This window comes from Leucopleurus acutus (assembly GCF_964270905.1).
Source record: "Leucopleurus acutus genome assembly, chromosome: 13".
Taxonomy (NCBI): Eukaryota; Metazoa; Chordata; class Mammalia; order Artiodactyla; family Delphinidae; genus Leucopleurus; species Leucopleurus acutus.
Window position 1 is genome coordinate 52,331,883 of NC_139155.1, and position 21,832 is coordinate 52,353,714.

The window sequence follows — 21,832 nt, forward strand, 5'->3', positions numbered from 1 at the left end:
TCTTCCCACTTGACTCCACTTTGCCAGTGCTTGTGACCTAGCAGGTCTGGGTGACTGTGGTCAACTCCCATGCTGATGCCTGTACTATCTGAAGAGACCTGACCCATGACATGGCCAGCTGGCTGCTCAATAGGTGACGTATTAGAAAAACATTGCCCAGATACTCTAACCAAGCCAGTAGCTTTTTATTACAAGTTATAATCAAGCGATCAATCTCTCTTACACATGCGTGCATGCACACGCACACATAACGAGAGACAGGCTTAGTCAGCTAAACACCTGAGCAGAAACATTTAAGCTTCTTGAAAGGGCTGGTTTTTATCAGGAACACATGTGGAAGTCTGACTGGAACACGCAAGGGCCCAATTAACCTGTGCTAATGAATGTTTTCTAAAATCAAGCTGCAATACTTCCCAGGCAAAGACGGTAGTCATGGGACCCCAGCCACCATGGAACCCTGACAGCAAGTGGAGATTTATACAGGTGGGTCTCCCTACTGGCTGAGAGAACCTACTAGAAAAGCCCCAAACTGCAACCTTTAATAATAGCCCAAATAGTTTTTGACCCACAAAGATTACCAACCAAAATAAAAATCTGTCTTTGGATAGTCAGGCTGTTGTTTCTTTCATTTTGCGGGTTAGATGAACGGGGACTAACACAGGGGATGGCATAACTCTGTAGAATTGAACTTAACAAATTTTGACGTTGGAGGAAACCTAAAAATATCTTTAAGCAATGTTTCTTTTCTTTTTCTTTTTTTTTTTTTAACCACCAAGATCTCTTATTTATTATTATTTTAAGCTTTTTTTTTTCTTTCTTTGGCCACATAGCGTGCGGGATCTTAATTCCCTGACCAGGGATTGAACCCAGGGCACCAGGGAATTCCCAAGCAATGTTTCTTAAACAGGGAATCAAGGATATGTACGTGGGCATGTGAGTATTTCAAAATTTTAACTTTGTTCACATAACACATTTTAGATCATCTGGATGGTCACTTTATTGTCATGCAATGTCCAGATGTCAAAAACTTTTGCCTTTGAATTCATTTTTATGCCTGAGCCGATGCCAAGCCATGCTACTTTTCCTGCTGTCATCCTAATGCATAAAGGATGCATTCCCATCAAGTGGAAGCCAAAAGGCTGTCAGCATCTCTGCTTCGTATCCATCCTTCTCCTGTTCTCTCTTCTGTCCTTTCTTATATTGTCCCTATCAAACAGGGAACTGGGGAAGGATCTGAACCCAAAGGAATCTAATCTAGCGATTGAACTCCTCACCCCTGGTCCCACCGTCCCCCTTGGCATTCTGCAAGCTCGTTGTAGGTCAGATGATATGTCAGTGTTTCTGCTCCAGCTGCCAGGAAGGCCTCGCTAACCCTGAGATTATGTGTGTTTTACACATTGGAGAGTAGATGCAGGGAGCAGAGAGCCGGGAGCCCTGCACAGACTGTAGTCTAGATTCTTTCAAGTAGTTCTTTGAAGCCCTACATGAGCACCCACAGTGGTGAGCACAGCTGGAGTTCCTTTGAGCTAAGGAGAGTTAAGGAGAGTTACACCAAGGATCCCCGCTCCCCCAAGAAAACAAAAACAAAGAGAGGCACTGCTTAAAATAAAGTCTTTGGCTTTGATTTTAATTCTAGGAGAAATTTACTAAGAACAAAGGCATGGGGCCCAGGCCACAGGGTAAGGCATTTTTAACTTGAGCCAGATTTATCATGTAGATAATGAGGAAAGGCCTGTCATAATCTGTGACTTGAAGACAAGACCTCAAAACCCTCAGAACGACTTAGCTTCTATGTCTGTCCTGAGGACTAGTTTCCTCCTTTTGGCCTGTGGTGACATTACCCAGGTTCTGCGTGGGGATCATAGCAGCAGCCTCCTGAGGTGACACACATTCATTAAGGTCTCCATTGAAAGGGGTCACCACACTATCTCCTCTTCTCTGTTGCATTTTTTCTAGCAGCTTGTCTAGGTCATCACCTATTACAAAATAAAGTGGAGAAAAGAAAGTCACAAGGAATGACATGTTTGTATGTCTCCAAGTTGGGCAGTTACGCTGGGCTCCCGTCGAGATCTGTCAGTCATCCCACTTTTCACGTCGGAATTTACACTCAGCCACCCCGTAGCAGGATCTCGGTAGCCAGAGCTACCCTTGTTTGTATCGTGCTTACAGGTTCCATGCTCCCACATACTAAATCTCTCTCAGCCCCTATAATACTCAGAGCAGGCAGGACAGGGTCATTATATCTCCATTTGACATATTAGAAAACTGAGATCTGGGAAGGCAGAGCGTTGTCCAAGGTCACACGACAAAGCAGTGGCTGAGCTGAGGCCTCACATCCTTGTGCCTGGACCCCTTTGCTGTGTCAGTAACAAAATGCTTAGAAGAAACCATTCCAAATGAGGGAAGATCAGCGGGCAAGCTTAACCTCCACACTCAGCTCACACTAAGATTTAAATTCAGAAAATCACGCAGCCAGGGGCCGGCAGTGTTGCTGAATCTGACTGCCACTCACCTAATGATGTGGTTTTGAAATGCGATGCCAGGAAACTGACCTTTCCTGTGATGAGCTCATAACTAATTTCTTTCAAAAACTCACTTGTGGTGAGCATGCTCTCTGCCAGAGCTCTGGACTGATGCTGACCTGCAGAACAGAGGGGGAGACAACATGCCAGTGAACAAATGTTCACAGGGAAGTGATTTAGAACAGCAAGAACTGGAAACACAACTAAAGTATGTAGCTAGAGGGACTTGGCTAAGAAAAGTACGGCATATCAAAAGATGGGCAATTATACAGCATTTGAAATGACAGTTTCAAAATTTCATTTGAAAAGTTTATAATACAAAGTTAGGTGATCAAGGGAAAAAAATAACATACCTTATGTTTGTAATGGTGAGAACATACCATGCATCTATTTAAAAGACTCGGGAGGAATGTGAAAAACCTTTAAAAAGTTGTGTCTTCATGGCTATTATGAATATCAGTCTTAAAAATATAAACTTATGTTGTTTTTTTACTAATGAAAATTAGAAAATGAAGCTTTTTGAAAGAAATATGTATCACAGAGAGATGGGCAGGTGGGTATGGTCAAAGCAAGAGGGCTTGGCCCCTTTGCTAGGAAGAGGTGAGAGCCATTCACCGAGAGGAGAAAAGCAAAATTTGGTCCAAATGGCAACTCAGCAAAATTTGGTCCAAATGGCAACTCAGGACGGTGCCTGATAGAAAATCAGCACCAGAAACAAAAATCAATTTTGTAACATACCAACTTTCTGAACGTTTTCTTTAGGGTCAATGTTATAACATTAAATATCCTCTTAGTGAAGAGGTGAATATATGAGCTAAGTTCCTGGCAAATATGAGTAACTGGCTTAAACCACCTGTGGCAATGGCTTTATCACATGCTGGAGTGGTAACATTTCCAAAACATCTTAAGGACAGAAGTTACATGAGACAAGGGTATCTGTTACTAGGGTGTGCTTTGAAATAATGCTCCCACAACCAGCTGACAGGGACAACAGCCAAACTAAGGGCTATAAAAATCTGATCCGAGGAGCAAAAGAAAAGTTAAAATTAGGAGGAAGAACCCAAGTTGGAGCCCTTGACCAGAGATTAATTACATGGATGCCTGAAACACCCCATTTAGTATTATACAAATGGACAGATGATGAATGAATGAAAAAATTACTCACCTAATACTACCACACAAAACTCATTTCCTCTGATTTTCGATGCACAAATTGTCACAACATAATCTGGTAGTTTTTGATAGTGTCTCATTTCACTGAGAGTCCTCAATGTCTCTGAAATGCCCTCCGCCAAGGAGTTCTGGGTCACAATCACATGAACCAAGTCTTGAGATACGCTGGCAATTAACCTAGCCAGCCAGGGGAGTTGTCCTGGTGACACAGGCGTGCACTGACCACCCATCTGCAGGGCTCTCTCTCTCAGAGTAAATTCCTGCATAGCTTTCAGCATAATTTGTTCAAATTCTTCCCTGAGAGGTATCTGATCAGGACCTAAATTGAAGAGAATTACAGCTAGAATTTTTTTTTTTTAATCACAGCTAGAAAAGACACACACACACACACACACACACACACACACACACATCAGAGTGCAGTCTATTCCAGCTGGCAAATAAGCTCTTTTTCCTCTAGTGGCCTCAAGTATACTGCCTCTACTAACCATTTTCCATTGCTAAATTACCTTCTCTCTTTTTTGTTTGCCTTGATACACGTTTATTTTTAAAATGCAGACTTCTATTCTTGATATCTTTAAAAGAAGATGTGCTCAGAGACAGTATCAATTCCATTGTATGCCTTGGGAGATGGTCACTGAAGGTGGTATTTTTGTTGACATATTAAACTTGGCGTTACAGAAATAGTTAATGACTAATGAAGCAAGAAGCTAACTTACTGGTATATAATCAGCTTCAGGCTTCACTCATTTCTCATTTTATTCATAGGTGGCTTAGAAAAACATTTTAATGTATTGCCTCTATACCTAATTTTGAGAATACTGTCCACGAGGAAAACTAAGTTTAATTATTTTTCACTCCCAATGTATATTTAGGCAGTTCCACGCTTTCCCCAGATAGAGAATGCTCTCATCACCTAGTTATTCCCCAGGGTTCTGGGTTAAGAATGGCATGTGGCCCTCTTCCCTGGCCGAGGTTATGGTTAAGCTTACATGGGTGATCTGTGGTCCCTGGAATTAGAGGTATTTTGTTTCTCTTTAGAAACTCAACCAGTCTTTTTTTGTTTTTGGTTTTTTGGCCGAGCCGCGCAGCTTGTGGGATCTTACCTTCCCTACCAGGGATCGAATCCACACCCCCTGCATTGGAGGTACAGAGTCTTACTCACTGGGCCGCCAGGGAAGTCCCTCAACCAGTCTTTGAGACAAAATAAGCAAGTCAGTGTCTGGCATCCAAGTGACACAAATGAATTCCTACACTTAGTTTAAACTGAAACCGGCAAGACTGTTCACTCCTGCTACTCAAAGGCATTTCTTTTGCTGTGTGGACCTGAGATTTGAAACTCATCCTCCTGAAACAGATATAGACCCCCTCAGTGTCTGTGATCTGAGATCAAGCAATAGCTTCAGAATCCAAAGCCAAAATCCCCTTGCAAAGAATACAGGGATGAGGGACTGGACTTCTGTATGAGAACGAGGCACCTGAGTGAGTCAGAAACCTTTCCTTCCTCTAACAGGGGTTTAAGTGGCCTCCCTGGACCCTGCCCATATTCTCAGGGAAAGTAAAAACAAATGCAAGTTTAGTAATGGATAGGATAAGGAAAATTAAATAAAATATCATACATTTTAAAAATAAACAATTTTAATTGGAAAAAAACAGTTTTTTCCAGGATTGGTTGGAGCCAGAGGGAAGCAGGAAAGAGGGCAAGAAAATGGCAATACATGGAAAGAGGGCAAGAAAATGGCAATGCTTACATTGTGTTTATGTTTCTGTGCCTTCCCCAATCCCTTACTAGTGGATGCCTTATTATCACCTGGGAGCCACCAAAGCTTCTGATCTTCATTTAACTTTATCAAATTAGCACCACGGTTCGTGGCCACTGAGTACACACTTAGTAGTGAGCTCAAAGCGCAAGATCTGTACTGACTGCATGGAGAAGAAGGGAAGATGGTCATGTACTTAAAGCTTTCTTCCATCAGAACAAATGACAGCTCAAAAGCATGTGGCTGTGACTTCTCCAGTTCCCTCCTGCCTCTCATAGACAATCTGAGGAGGCTGGTTAATAGGTGTGTGCATAAGGCCCCCTCCAAACCACCATGGAGTAACATTTTCTGTTAGGCAGCATAATTAATTCCAAATACGAAGGCATTCTGGGAAAATAAAATATCAAACATGTTCATAGCGTTCTCGGTTGCCTTAAAACTCACTTTTACAGAGTTTTGACTGAATTACTGTTAGGAATTGAGAAATGGAGGAAAATGTATCAAAGTTTAAATGAGGTAAGAAACTTTAGAGTAAATTGCCCTGCTTCCAATCACCTCCCGTCATTTCTGCATCCTTAGCCTTTACAGCTAAATTGCAGGAGCCTTTTCTCCACTTTTCACAAGCTTGATAATATATAGTAATTTTTTTTCTTCAGATGCTTATCTCCAGTAACTCAGTGTAGCCCAGGCATCAGGTCCAAAGGCTTTTCAGATAGAGCCACCATAATAGGAAAAGACAAGGTTCCAATAGACTCAGAGTCCTCCAAGAATCTCTGGATTTGCTGATTTCATTATCTACTTCAAAAGATTTTCAGATTGTGAAATAACAGAGACTCTTTTTTAAAAGTGATTGTAGTGGAAAGGTCTGTTCTTTCTGAAAAATCTTGCTTTTCTTCTTCTCTGTTACCTTCAGATAACTGAGCCATCCAAGTGTTACACCTGTCCTTTTAGAAGTTTGGATTTATTTTTTCAAATGTCAATTTATAATCTTTAGCATATGTGAAACTATTCTTGCTGCCTTCTTCAAAACTTCTGAAGGCAAAAAAAAAAAAAAAAAAAAAAAAAAATTAAGGACTCCAGAAGAGTTAAAGAGAGAGATGTTTCAATGTACAAAATTTAGATTAAGAAAAAGAAATATCTATTTATGTTGGACATTGAGAAACATAATTAATTGGTTGCAAGTAAAACCCTGGAGAGAACTGATCCTGCAGGGCAGAGAAGAGTTTTGTCTAATTGAATGGAGATTGTTCTATTTTTTAAGAAAAGAGCTTTTACTAATTTAAGGAAAGAGGTTTTGTTTTGACCATTTAGTTCCTTTAATTAACTTGGACTTTGACTATTTAAATTGGTATTGAGATTTTAAGAAATGCTATACTGATAGGCTTGGTTAACTAAAATAGCATTGCTTTATGTGGCCTTGTATAACTGATTCTGGATACATCTAGAAGCTAGTTTTTCATCTTGGAACACGGTTGAAAGTCAGTATGTATCAATTAAAATGATGACATCAAATGTCAGACCCGGGAGATTTTTATAATTTTACTACCTACTAATAAAAATGATTAGCAAGTCCTAGATTTATCATGAAAGTGGCTCATGAGATACCTGAAGCCTTGCAAGTTTCAAAAGCCTGTGTCAAAGCAGATCCCATGTCAAAGTAGATTCCATGTCAAAGCAGGCCTTTGGGCTCTCAGGGTACTAAGAGTTGCAGCCATGATTGCTAGCTGATGATCCAAAGACTGAAGCTGAAGCTTGTGTGTGTGTGTGTGTGTGTGTGTGTGTGTGTGTGTGTGTTTAACATTGTTTGGCCCATGTTTTTTATTATTTAACACCAAAGTATTTAAAATCATTAAAACAAAAGTCACAAGAGTGCAGATAAAATTTTTAATGTGTAATTTTACATCTTGACCATTTTCCTAAGTAAATCAGTGGTTTGAAGTCCTGGAGTAGGTATATAATTAGGCTGCATATTAGATGGCCTACTGCAGTTTGCAAAATAAAGGACATTGCAATGCAAATGCTGCGGAGCCACTAAAGTACTGTCAGGGCACCTGCATACACCCACTGTGGGGCTCAGGAGGAGATATCAAATAGAGGAAGTGAAGGGTTCATGACCTAGGTATCCCCTTACCCTAAAGCTCAGAAAACCTTCCAGGGAGGTCCAAGTTACTACCTCAATGAAAGGAAGCAGTTTGGGATTACATCAAAGGGATGGAGCTGGAGAAGAAAAAAATGGGTGTAGGGGCAGTGGAAAATTGGAAAATAATTGTCTAACACAATGGCTACATTTGCATTCCAGATGGTAGCTGCACTTTCAGAAAGGTGGCTTGGCCTGACTTACAAGGGAGGTACCCACAGCCCTTGGACAGTCTGCCTACATCAACTACTTTGGAGACTTTAGGACCATTATGGCCCTGGACACCAGGTGGAGCAATTTATCTCTTCTAGGACCCAAAGAAGCAAAGCCAGCAGCAAGGCAGGCTAGATCTGAGGGAAATAGGGGGGAGAAAAAGAAATAGGAAAGGAGTAGGAAAGGAGTAGGAAAGAAATGGAGGAGAGGAAAGGGAAAAGCCATAGGGAATGGGGTTGAAGAAAAAGAATGTTAGACGTGAAAGAGGGTAAAGTAAGAGGTGGATAAATGTGAGAAAGTGGGTAAGAAAGGAAAAAAGTATGTTCCAAAAAAGAATAAAAATCGTCGCCATCAAATGATTATTGAAAATTGCTTACCCAGCCGCACGAGATACTGTATTGTCAGAAGAATCATGTTTTCCACACTCAGGAGCTGGCTGCCAGTCAAACCTAACTGTTCCAAATCTTTGTTTTCCAACTGTGGAATCTTGTAGCAATTCACCAGCAGAGGACTCACAACAATGTCACCAACATTTCCATAGAAATAGGGTAAAGTGCCATAGCCTGCCCCAATAGAAGCAGGTCAGTGAAGTTCAACATTTCTTTTTGAGGTCCAACCAGGTATATTTGCTCAACTAGGATCAACGATGCTTAACAAAGTTCCCTGCCCTCTGAGATGGCTACCAAACCAATCACTCAAGTATATCAATCCCAGGGAATTCATGCGAATGCTCTAAATGCTACCCTTTCATTAAATTAGAAGAACAGGAAGCAAAATACTCTAACTATATTAATACTCAAACTATATTATATAAGAGACATGTTAATATTATATCTCTGACATAGAGGACTGATGAGAGTTTGCAGAAACATCTCTGTACCCTTTGTAAAACTGCAAGAATAAAATGTTTTCAGATAAAATTCCTGATCAAGTTTCTTTTCAGAAAAGAAGTCAGAAAACAAACAAACAGACAAGCTACAATAACATGTGTCACTTCTTGAGGTTTTCTTTTAAAACATTTAAGCTAAATTCATTGATCAACAGCAATATTCTTCCAGTTGCAGGGACTTGGAGGTTCTTACTCTTTTTGCTGTCTTAGCCATTTTTGTTGTGTTCTCTTCCTAATTGTCAGTAAACAGCCTTAAATCATCTTAGAAGTAGATAGGACACAAATGGGTTGAAAATACACCCTGTATTTGTGGTATGGTGAAGAGAACAGTCCCTTTGTGAGTCTTTCTAAAAGGCAGACACCAAAGGGTCCTCATGTTTTATGTATCTTTCCAAGGCTTAGTTGCACTGTGCATGCAATTCAAATGTTCAGTAAGAACTTCCTGACTATATGGAATTTAAACAACTGGGATTCCCCCTAGTGCCTATAGGTCCAGGAGCAGTGGATAGGGCAGTCTGATAAAGAACAGGGCTCAAAGCGAAACCATCCATGTCTGGCTCAAGCCAACTGCAAGAAACAGATAACACCTCACATAGACATACCATAAAGATCTAGTGGGCTTAAACACCCTATCTGTTTAGTCCCGAAGGTAAAGCCGGCAGTCTTCTTCTTCTGGCCTAGGCTAGTCCCCCGACGAGGGCACTCTTGATGTGGGTATGAAAGGCTCTAAATTAGTCATGGAATCTAGGGACCCCTACATTTCTACACCTCCACTTATAGAGAGCTTGGAAAGGCTCCCACTCCTAAATGCTTCCCCATGGTTTAGATCTGCAGCTCTGGGGCCTCTTGGTTCTCCCAAGTGGGGCCTCTTTGCTGGCTCAGTTTGTTCCTTTTCTCTGCCGTTTGGCTCCCTTTGACTGAAATGAGCCATCCCCAACCTTGTCTGCTCTCATCCACCCCTCAGTTCCCCAGCTGAAACATCACCTCTGAGATGATGGAGAGTTTGGCTGTGAACCTCTAGACTGCCCCACTAAACAGTGCTCCTTGTGGGCAAAATGACTTTGCCTTATTCCCAACTTCTAGTCCCATGTTTAGGATATCATGAAGGAGCTGACCAATAAGTGCTTAAAGAATTAATAGATGGATCAATGAATACCTTCATGAACACATGAATAGACACGCAGTGAAATGGAGGATTGTTCCTAGATTCCAGCAGACACAGGCAACTTGGAATTCCTTTCCTTACCTATCAGGATTACTGGTCTAACTCCTGAGTTACTCAGCAGATTTTCAGGAACAATTACAGTTTCGCCTGCAGGAATGGGTCGAGGTTGTAAAATTCCAGTTAATGGGGTCTGTGGAACTGGGGCAGATAAAAGGGACTCTGGAAAAAAAGTTGTTTGACAAGAAGGATTAGCTAGGAAGGATAAATGAAATATAGTTGAAATCAACACAGCGTTAATACTTTTAATATGCAAGTTTTATAAGTCTAATGGCTTTTTTATTAAAGTAATTTGTGTTTATTGTATAAAATAAGTGAGAAAAACAAACAAAATATCAACCATTATCAAATCGTCTGGAGATAACTACTATTTAGCATTTTGGCAGTTTTTCCTTCTAGTTGTTTTTCCACATACAGTATTTTGGACTCTGTTTTGTATTTTATCTCCCCCCACCCTAGATTATCAAGGCATATCTACTCATTACAGAAAATGTGAAAAGTATAGAAAAGTGAGAATAAGGATAAATTCATCATTAATCAGTACTACCTAGAGGCAACCACAGTAACATACCGGCATAATTCTTTCTGTATTTATCATTTCTCTGTAGATTTTAGAATCATTTTTTAAACAAATGTAAATTTTTAAAGAACCCCATCTATGTCTTAGAATTGGTATATTTACATTTGTCTGTGTTTCATACAGCAAGGTAGATGAGCATTTGAACATTTAATTGTAAGTACCAAATGGCCACAGCTTGGATATTATAAAGGAGAACCAGTTGGTTTTTCAGGATTCTAGTCACAGACTGAACCATCCAATTCAGAAATAGTAAGTATAGGTCACATAACGAACCAGATCACAGGAGGGTACATCAAATACCACTATTGGCAAAGCAAGTTCATTTATGCTCTATAATGGATTGGTAGCATCATGCCCTACATAAAGAGTGGTTTATTGATACTATAGTGTAAAACAAAGACAGATGGTGAATCAAGATCTTTTGTGATGGCACGTGTGCTTATAGGGATGGCAGATGTGATGGGGACAAAATATTAGCTGCTACAGTACTGGACACAAAAGTTAGTTAAGGAAATTTATTTTCAAGGGTTCATGGAAAGAACGAGAGTAGCAGATACCTTTATTAATTTAAGGAAACTTAAAACCCATCTTCTGTTGAAATCTTACCAGTTCTTGAAAGAGGGCGAACTGCAGGAATAGGTACAACTAAACCAGATTGGGGGACAGGTGACCCAGGATACCATCCTCGGTGTCGTTTCTTTGGTGGTCCAGAAATGAACATGGTAGCTGAATACAAAAAGAAAGATGAGCCTTGTCCTTAGTCATGGAAGAAGGGAAAGAAGCCAAAGTAACACAGGACCTTTACTATGATTATACTCAGAAAGTCGAAGTCACTTTTCTAGAGGTAAAGATAAAGTTAGAAAAAGTCACACGCTAACAGCACTAACAGCTGCAGGCTGTTTTACAATGTACCGTTTCACCCAGATTATTTCATCTGATTCTATCAACAACCCTGTGAAGTTGTAGGACAACTACTTTGTTATACCCATTCTGTAGATGGTGAAAGGAAGGCTCACATTTACCCAGAGTCACACACAGAGAGGAACTTTGAACTTTGCACTTTGGTCATCAAAGCCCATGGTTTTTCAAGACACTTCTTATATATTTGTTTCAATGTTATTTCCTAGGTAGGCCCACCCTTGTAGAATCACCAAGATATGTTCATCATAATTGTTCATACCAATCATAAATTTTCAAAACATTGTACGAGAAGCTAAGGAAAAACTGGGAGTGTGCTGCCAGATAATTAATCATTCCAAACTCTCTGGAGCACTTCTTCCATAATTAAGTGTTATTTCAAAACTCTAAGATGGGTATTGTACCTTGGTCTCCTGAGGCAAAGCTAGGTCTTGGTGACAAAGAGTAATTCCCTGGGCGGGCTGGAGTGGAGCTAGACGCACTGCTCTTTCCTCCATGGCTACTGTTTCCATTAGCAGCATCTGTGGTACACAAGAGGAGCCACTCAGAACAGAGTCTGGGCAGGACACTGTTTTCTGTGATGCTGCAACCATATGACAAACCTCACATAGGATTCAAAGAAATCCCACTGACGGAACAGCCCAGTTGTGCAGATCCAACTACAACCAACAGAGTACTACTTTAACTAACATGAAATGTCACCCAAAATAATTTTCTAGGACCCCAAGATATCTTTTAGAATTATTTTCAGTGAAGTCTTTGGAGATGGTGGGTAGAAAAGAAAACTTTTTTTTTTACCTTTTATCATGGAAATTTTCAAACATATATAAAAGCAGAGAGAATGGTATATAAACTATGTACCCATCACCCAGCTTCAACACTTACCAACATGTGGCCAATCCTGCTTTACATATACTCCCTATCTTCCCCCCCCACCCACAGACACACATATGGGCTCTGGATTATTTTGAAGCAAACTCATTTGTCATATCATTTCATCCATAAATACTTTTGTATGTGTTTCTAAAAGAAAAGGACTCTTAAAAAACATAACCGTGATCTTTTTTATACTTAAAATTAAGAATGATCAATAATTTCTTAATATCAAATATCCCATCAGTATTCAAATTTCTCCCAATCAGCTCAGAAATGGCTTTTTACATTTCTTGTTCAAACTGGGGTTCAAAAAATATCCACACACTGAATTTAGTTGCTATGTCCCTTAAACCTCTTTTAATCTATAGAATTCTTCTTCTTTTTCTTTCTAACAATTAATTTGCTGAAAACCTGGCAGAACTTCTCATTTCCTGTATTTTGCTGATTGGATATCCATGGTGTCATTTGATGTCTCCTCTAATTCCTAAACTAATCATTAGATATAGATGTTTGCTCAGATTCAAGTTTGATTTTTTTTGGCAAGAGTATCTCATAAGTCCTATTGTATACTTCCATTAAGAGGCACATAATGACCAGTTTTCTCTTTTCCTGTGATGTAAAGATTCATCCGTGGGTTTAAGAGTTGTCAGCCTAATCTTCAAGTTACAAAGTTGTTCATCAGCCTCTCATCTGATGGTTTTAGCAATCATGATGATTACTGCCAAGATCCATAATTTCATTAATTTTTCTTCTATGCTGTAAAAACTTGGACTCAATTTGTTCCAGTCTGTAATCTAAACAGAAGGCAGATTCTGCAAGAATTGTTGGACCAGAGTAAGAATAAAAGTGGTCTGGATAAATGATGATACCTAACTATTGGAAAGTTTCCAAGAATGATAGGTTCTCTTTCTCTTTATTTTTCTTCTACCTCTCTGACCATTTCTTTTTCTTAAACACTGAAATTTTCTACGGGTCTGCCTTTAGTTCATAGCTTGCCTTACCCTACATTTCTCCTTGGCTAACACTATTTACATGGTGATTTTAACCATATGCTGGTGGCTCAACTTTATACCATTAGTCCTGTTTTCCTCCTACGATAAATTAAATTACCGTTGAGTAGCGCCACTTGGATGCCTGATGGGTATTTCAAACTCATCATGTCCAAAATTGAACTCACAATCTCCTCCTGGGGAACCTGCTCCCCTTGCTGTATTCCCTATCTCAAGCAACGGTACTAACCATTAGCCCAGAAAGATGGACGTCAACTGAAACCCATTCTTCTCTTTTATGCTCCCATTAATCAGTCAAGTCTGCTCATTTTACATCCTGAGTAGTTCTCCAATCTGTCTCCTCCTCTCCAACCTATTTTCACCCTGGTTAAGGACCTCATCATTTCTCACCCAGACTATTGAATGACCTGCAACTTGTATTCCCAACTCTTTCTTTTTGCTGCCAAAATGATCTAGCTTAAGTTAAAATAAGACCATGTCACTCCCCTGTGCCATAAGTTATAGAGTGAAATCCATACTTCTTATCCTGACCTCCTATGATCTTTCCCTTTTCTGCCTCTTGCTCACCTCCTGCTACTCCCTGAGTTTTACATTGTATGTTTCTAACGAGTCCAAACTGCTGGAAGTTCCTGCACATGTCATGCTGCTTCTTTCCTTTCCTTTTCCTTTCAAGCTCTGCTCCTGCTTTTCCCTGAATTTGAAATGTCTTTCCCCTATTCCCTGACCAGGGTTTGAACCCACGCCCCCTGCATTGGAAGCGCGGCATCTTAACCACTGGACCACCAGGGAAGTCCCCAAGAACCCGTTCTCAATTACTCCCTAAAATGCTGGGCTAACCCCCCCCTCCTCTGTGCTCCCCTAGGATATTATGTATTTATTGCAGTACACTGAAAATATCTTCTTTTAGGTTGATCTCCTCTGCAAGGTTACAAGTACATTAGAGGTCAGGGACTGAGCCTTATTTATCTTAGTATCTATCCCCAGTTCCTCAGTATAGCAGGTATCCAAGAAATTTTTATTGAACAGAATCAACCTGCTTTGTCTCCCCTGTGTGCCAAATGTCATTCACTGACTCTTCTGGATGTAACACAGAAAACACAAAGCTTTGTATAAACGTGCGTTATAGTAGACAGCCCCACTTTTGCCTTCAACTGGCAAAGAAGGAGCTTCTGTTTTCTTCTACCAAATTGTCAATTAAATTTCACACAAGTCTTTTATGGACTAGGTATTTACCAAATAAATATAAGTGAGGAGGGCTTCCCTGGTGACACAGTGGTTAGGAATCTGCCTGCCAATGCAGGGGACACGGGTTTGAGCCCTGGTCCGGGAAGATCCCACATGCCATGGAGCAAATAAGCCCGTGTGCCACAACTACTGAGCCCGCATGCCACAACTACTGAAGCCCATGCGCCTAGAGCCCGTGCTCCGCAACAAGAGAAGCCACCGCAATGAGAAGACTGTGCACCGCAACAAAGAGTAGCCCCCGCTCGCCACAACTAGAGAAAGCCTGTGCTCAGCAACAAAGACCCAACACAGCCAAAAATAAATTAAAAATAAATAAATTAAAAATATATATATAAGTGAGGAAAACATCACCTGCAGCAAAAGTCTTCCCTACAACCTGCAAAGATAAAGCCAGTGGCTTCACAACATTCTTATTCCAGGTCAGGTCCTGAGCTCCACTTAAATTGATTGCAGAATTAGCTGGACTGAGAACCGGCGAATCTTTAAAATGAAAGAGGTTGTTCAAATTAGAAACTATATATGCAGGAAGGAAGTTAATTCAACAAGAGTGAGCTGAGAGAGACTATAGTAGACTATAGAATTTCAGTTTTTCCCTTGATCTATTTTAAGAAAGTCCATTTCTCTGTACATAGGTTTTATTTTCTTTTTTATGTATTTAACAAACACTCACCAGTGGGTACTACGTGCTAGGTGCTAGTTTTAAGTTTAAGCACTTTAAATATATCAATTCACCTAATTCCTATATGAACTCAATGAGGCTGGTACTATTACTTTAAATAATGGTAGCCCTGTAACTTGGTCGTATGATGTGGCATCAAGGATATCATCATGTGCCATATTAAAACTGTCTCCACAGTTTCCCTTAAAGCCATATTTTAATGAGATATATTTATCTCTATCCAGATAAGTTTGTCATTTGAAAAGTGTCGTGTAAGCTAAGTCATTGCAATGTAGGGGAAAGAACTTTTCTCTGAAGAAAAGTTGCTTTAATATTTGGAATAAACTAGAATTTTTCCTTATGTAATACCAGAAACATCCAAAAGAAAATTCTTATTTGGCAGAAAAACCATATGCCATTTCAGAGGCAGGTTATGGGAGAGATAAAGACTCCAGGCAACTAGAATTTTCTGAAATGAATATAATAGACCCCAAATCCCTGACTCTACACCAGCAGAACAGCTTAATCAGGTAACACAGGAAAGTGTCAAAGGGACTGTTAAAACTCTGAGAGTTTGAAAAACTCTGAGAGTATCCTGTTCTAAAGCGCAGGATACTGATGGTGCTACATTAGAAACTATCTAAAATATTAGTGCTCATGCCACAATGTGATTCCTGATACATCTGATCAGTGCTTATCATAAGAACTCAAAAGACTGAAATGGTTCCCTACTGGCTCAGAAGAGTTATGTGCCTCTCTGAGGGACTGACTTACATCAGGGAGTGATTGTAAGGTCTACAGGAAGAATAGAGGCCAGCAACTGCACATAAAACATTATAAAGTGACAGGAAACTGAAGACAACCTGAGTTTTTCAGGTATTAACAGAGAACCTTACAGGACAGGAATTCCAGGTAAATTTGACATGTCACTACACAGGTTGGTTATTACATTTCAGGTCACAAATATGTTGTTTGGTGCAAGACTAGTAGCTTACTACACTAGTTTATACCTAGAATTTTAGCATATTTCTAACAGTTCAGGTGAGCATACAGGTGAAATCTGGTTAGCAAATTATAAAGGGTGGTAACCTTTTCAAGTCAATGAATTCAAATTAGCACAAACAAATATTTAAATAATAACAAAAGTGTACAAAATCAATGTACAGAAATAAATCTTCCTATATAAAAACAATGAACAACAGTTAGATAAAAGGCCTAGGAATAAGCTTAATAAGAAATGTACACAACTATATGAAGAAAAATTGATCATATTTCTTATATAATGTCTGGGATTTGTTGTAAAACATTGAGGGAGGGAGGGAGAGAGGCAGTAATACTGAAAATATGGCCATGTGTTCATAATTATTTAAGCTGGGTAATAGGTCCACAGTGATGGTCCATGATATTATTCTCTCTATTTTTAACTTTTCATATTAAAGATTTTTAAAAATTAAAAATTTTTTCTGAAGACCTTGAAAATAGGCCTGTACAAACGTTAAGACAACCATGTTTCAGATCAGAAATATTCAATGTCAAAAAAATGCCAATCAATCTAAGTTAATTCATAAATTTAATATGATCCTAGGAAAATACCAACAGGTTTAGATATTATTAGAATTACTATTAGAATTATTAGTAAGTAAGCAAATTGTTTAAGTAAGCAAATTGATGTAATGTTGATATGAAAAAAATAAGCACACAAGAATAGCAAGAAACATTCTGAAAAATAAGAGAAATGACAAGAGGCTAACATGATGATATAAAGACTTATAAAGCCACAGTCTATAAAATACTGTGGTCCTAGTGCATTAGTAGACAAACAGAACAATGGAAGAAAAAAGACAGTAAGAAGCAGATGCAAATACACATAAGAATTTAGTATAAGATAAAGGTACCAGCCCAAAGCAGCAATGAAGATGAACCATTCAATAAACTGTGCTGTGGCAATTGGACATATAAGAAAAAAATTAAGTTGGATCTACAACTTACACCAAGTACCAAACAAAATCAAATGGACCAAAAGTAGAAACTTAAAAACTGAAGATACAGAAATAATAGGAGAAAACATGGGAGAGCCAATTATCACCTTGAAATGGAAAAGGCCAAACTATTGTTCAAAATGCAGAAGCCATAAAAAATTTATATATTCAGCTACATAAAACTTTAAAAATTCTGTATGACAAAACACACTATATATGCAAACAGTAGCTAGAAGAGAGCTGGAGTGACCATACTAATACCAGAAAAAATAGACTTTAAGAAAATATTATTACTAGAGAAGAAAAAGGACATTTTATAATGATAAAAGTGTCAATCCACCAGGGAGACATAACAATTATAAAAATATAAACATATAAACAACAGAGCCCCAAATTCATGAAGCAAATCCTGACAAAACTGAAGAGAGAAATAGGCAATTTGATGATAACAGTTTGAGACTTCAGTACCCCACTTTCAATAATGGATAGAATAACTAGGGAGACAGTCAAGAAGGAAATAGAAGACTTGAGCAGCACTATAAACCAATTAGATGTAACTGATATCAACAGAACATTCCCTGAACAAAAGCAGAATATACATTCTTTTCTAATGCAGAGGAAACATTCTCCAGGATAGACAATATGTTAGGTGATAAAACAAGCCTCAATAAACTTAAAAGAATTAAAATCATACAAAATACAATCTCTAACCTCAATGGAATCAAATGAGTGATCAATAACAAGGAAATTTGAGAAATTCACAAATTTGTGGCAATTAAACAATGTATTACTAAATAACCAATAGATCAAAGAAATCACAAGGGGAATTAGATATCACTTTAAGATAAATGAAAATGAAACCACGACAACTGAAAACTTATGAGATACTGTTTAAAAAGTGCTTAGAGGAATATTTATGGCTGTAAATGCCTATATTAAAAAGGGGGACTTCCCTGGCGGTCCAGTCAGTGGTTAGGACTCAGCACTTTCAGTGCCATGGGTCCCTGTTCAATCCCTGGTTGGGGAACTAAGATCCCACAAGCTGTGCAGCATGGCCAAAAAAAAAAAAAAAAGGAAGATAGGGCAGAAGATCTAAATAGATATTTCTCCAAAAAAGACATAAAGATGGCCAAAAAGCACATGAAAAGATGCTCAATATCGCTAATTATTAGAGAAATGCAAATAAAAACTACCAAGAGGTATCACCTCACACCAGTCAGAATGGCCATCATAAAAATGTCTACAAACAATAAATGCTGGAGAGGGTGTGGAGAAAAGGGAACCCTCCCACACTGTTGGTGGGAATGTAAATTGGTACAGCCATTACAGAGAACAGTATGGAGTTTCCTTAAAAAACTAAAAATAGAGTTACCATATGATCCAGCAATCCCACTCCTGAACATATATCTGGGGAAAACCATAATTTGAAAAGATACATGTACCCAATATTCATTGCAGCACTATTTACAATAGCCAAGACATGGAAGCAACCTAAATGTCCATTGACAGATGAATGGATAAAGAAGATGTTGTACATATATACAATGGAATATTACTCAGCCATAAAAAAGAATGAAATAATGCCATTTGCAGCAACATGGATGGACCTAGACATTATCATACTAAGTGAAGTAAGTCAGAGAAAAACAAATATCATATGATATCACTTGTATGTGGAATCTAAAACAATGATATAAATGAAATTATTTACAAAACAGAAACAGACTCACAGACTTAGAAAACAATTTATGGTTACCGAAGGGAAAGGTTCAGGGGGAGGGATAAATTAGTGGTTTGGGATTAACATATGCACACTACTAAATATAAAATAAATAATCAACAAGGACGTACTCTATAGCACAGGGAACTCTACTCAATATTCTGTAATAACTTAAATGGGAAAAGAATCTGAAAAAGAATAGATATATGTATATGTATAACTGAATCACTTTGCTGTACATCTGAAACTACCACAACATTGTAAATCAACTATACTCCAATATAAAATAAAAATTTTTAAAATAAATAAATGAAAAGGAAGAAAATCTCAAGTAAAAAGAAGTAAGAAAAGTAAACTAAACCCCAAATAAGTAGAAGAAAGGAAATAATAAAGACTAGAGCAGAAATGAATGAAGTAGGGGATAGAGAAACAATAGTGAAAACTGGCAAAACCAAAAGTTTGTTCTTTGAGTAGATCAACAAAATTGACAACACTTTAGCCAGACTGACCAAGAAATAAAGAGAAAAGATGCAAATTACTAAAATCAAGAGTGAAAAAGAGGGCATTGCTAGCAAACTTACAGAAATAAAAAGAATTATAGAGGAATACTATGAACAATTGTATGCCTTTGTTATGGACTGAATTGTGCCCCTGTCCCCACAAATCATATGTTGACGCCCTAATCTCTAGTATCTTAGAATGTGAGAGTATATAGAGTCCTTAAAGAAGTAATTAAGGTTAAATGAGGTCATAAGGGTAGAGTTCTAATCTAATATGACTGGTGTCCTTTAAAAAAGAGGAAGAGACAACAGGGATGTGCATGCACAGAGGAAAGGCCATGTGAGGATATAGCAAGAAGGCAGCTGGTTATCTACAAGCCAAGGAAAGAGGCCTCAGAAAAAAAAAACACCCTGCTGCACCTTGATCTTGGACTTGCAACTTCCAGAGCTGTGAGAGAATAAATTTTTGTTGTTTAAGCCACTCAGTCTGTGCTATTTTGTTATGGCAGCCCTACTTAACTCATAAAGACATCAAATTAGATGACTCAGATAAAATGGACAAAAAGGAAATACTAAGGAATACACTATAAAACTACTAAAGCTAATACATGAATTAACCAAAGTTGCAGGATACAAGATCAATATACAAGTCAATTGTATTTCTATGTACTTGCAATGAACAACACAAAAATAAAATTAACATAAAGGTTCCATTTACAATAGCATCAGAAAAAATAACTACTTAGGAATAAATTTAGTAAGAGAAGTGTAAAACTTATATTTTGAAAACTATACAACATTGTTAGAAGAAATTTTTAAAGACCTAAATAAATGGAAAGACATTCCATGCTCATGGATTGGAAGACTTAACATTGTTAATACAGCAATACTCCTCAAATTGTTCTACAGATTCAATGGATTCAGCAAGCCATACCAAAATTCAAGCTGGTTTCTTTGTAGAAATTGACAAGTTAATTCTAAAATTCATATGGAAATGCAAGAGGCCCAGAATAGCCAAAATCATCTCAAAAAAGAAAAGCAAAGCTAGAGGATTCATACTTACCCATTTCAGAACTTCATACAAAGCTACAATTATCAATCAGTGCAGCATTGGCATAATGAAAGATGTACACATCATCGGAATAGCATTGAGAATCCAGAAATAAAACCTTACATTTAATGGGCAAATGAATTTTGAAATGAGTGAGTGCCAAGAAAATTCAATGTATTAAAAAATAGTCTTTTCAACAAATGTTATGGGAAAACTGGATATCCACATGCATAAGAATGAAGTTGGAACTCTTCCTCACACCATATATAGAAATTAACCAAAAATGGATTATAGATCTAAATGTAAGAGTTAAATCTATAACACTCTTAGAAGAAAACATAGCAGTAAATCTTCATGGCCTTGGATTAGGCAATGGTTTCTTAGATGTGACACCAAAAGTACAAGCAACAAAAGAAAAAAAAAATAGATGAATTGGACTTCATCATGATAAAAAAAATTTGTGCTTCAAAGGACACCATCAAGAAAGAGACAACTCATATAGTGGGAGAAATATTTGTAACTCATATATCTGGTAAAGGACTTGTATCCAGAATGTATAAAGAACTCTTACAACTCAATAATAGAGAGACAAATAACCCAACTGAAAAATGGGCAAATGATTTGTAATAGACACTTCTCCAAAGAAGATGTACAGATAGCCAATTAGCACATGAAAACATGCTCAACATCATTAGCCATTGGAGAAACACAAATCAAAACCACAATAAGATACTACTTTACACCCACTAGGGTGGCTAAAACAAAACAAGACAGACAATAACAAGTGTTGACCAGGATATGGAGAAATTTGAACCCTCACACATTACTGGTAGGAATGTAAAATGGTGCAGCCACTTTGGAAAATAATTCCTCAAATGGATAGACACAGAGTTACCATATAACTCAGCAATTCCACTCCTAGCTATAAAATGAGAGGGAAGTGAAAACACATGCCCATACAAAAATCTGTACCCAAATGTTCATAGCAGCATTATTCATAATAGCCCCAAAGTAGAAACAACCTAAATGTCCATCAACAAATAAATGGAAAAATAAAATACGGTATATCCATAAAATGGGATATTTCAGCAGCAAAAAGGAATGAAGTACTGATACATGCTACAACATGGAGGAACCTTGAAAACATTACGTCAAGTGAAAAAAGCCAGTCACAAAAGGCCATATGCTGTAAGCATGCAGTCAGAAGGCACAGTTAGGCATTAGGTAAGGTCAGAGTTAACTTTCCAAAATGTAAATCCTTTTATGTTATTCCCTAATCTTTACCACCTTGCACAAGCTTCTATTCTTGAATTTATCAGGTATGGTGACATTGGCATATTCAGCATTTAACACTAGTGGTTTTGATTATTTGGGAGCAG

General features: G+C 38.2%; 1 protein-coding gene across 2 annotated transcripts in view; it reads right to left on the minus strand.

Moving 5' to 3' along the window:
* Positions 1 to 21,832, minus strand: part of GREB1L (GREB1 like retinoic acid receptor coactivator) — a 264,160-nt gene that overhangs the window by 59,863 nt on the left and 182,465 nt on the right. For both annotated transcript variants that reach the window (XM_082853112.1, XM_082853111.1), the window contains exons 8-15: positions 14,897 to 15,025; positions 11,819 to 11,935; positions 11,103 to 11,222; positions 9,941 to 10,078; positions 8,183 to 8,368; positions 3,688 to 4,014; positions 2,513 to 2,641; positions 1,842 to 1,976 (exon numbers count right to left, since the gene is read on the minus strand). In XM_082853112.1, coding sequence (XP_082709238.1) covers positions 1,842 to 1,976; positions 2,513 to 2,641; positions 3,688 to 4,014; positions 8,183 to 8,368; positions 9,941 to 10,078; positions 11,103 to 11,222; positions 11,819 to 11,935; positions 14,897 to 15,025 — 1,281 coding nt within the window. The remainder of the gene's footprint in view (positions 1 to 1,841; positions 1,977 to 2,512; positions 2,642 to 3,687; positions 4,015 to 8,182; positions 8,369 to 9,940; positions 10,079 to 11,102; positions 11,223 to 11,818; positions 11,936 to 14,896; positions 15,026 to 21,832) is intronic.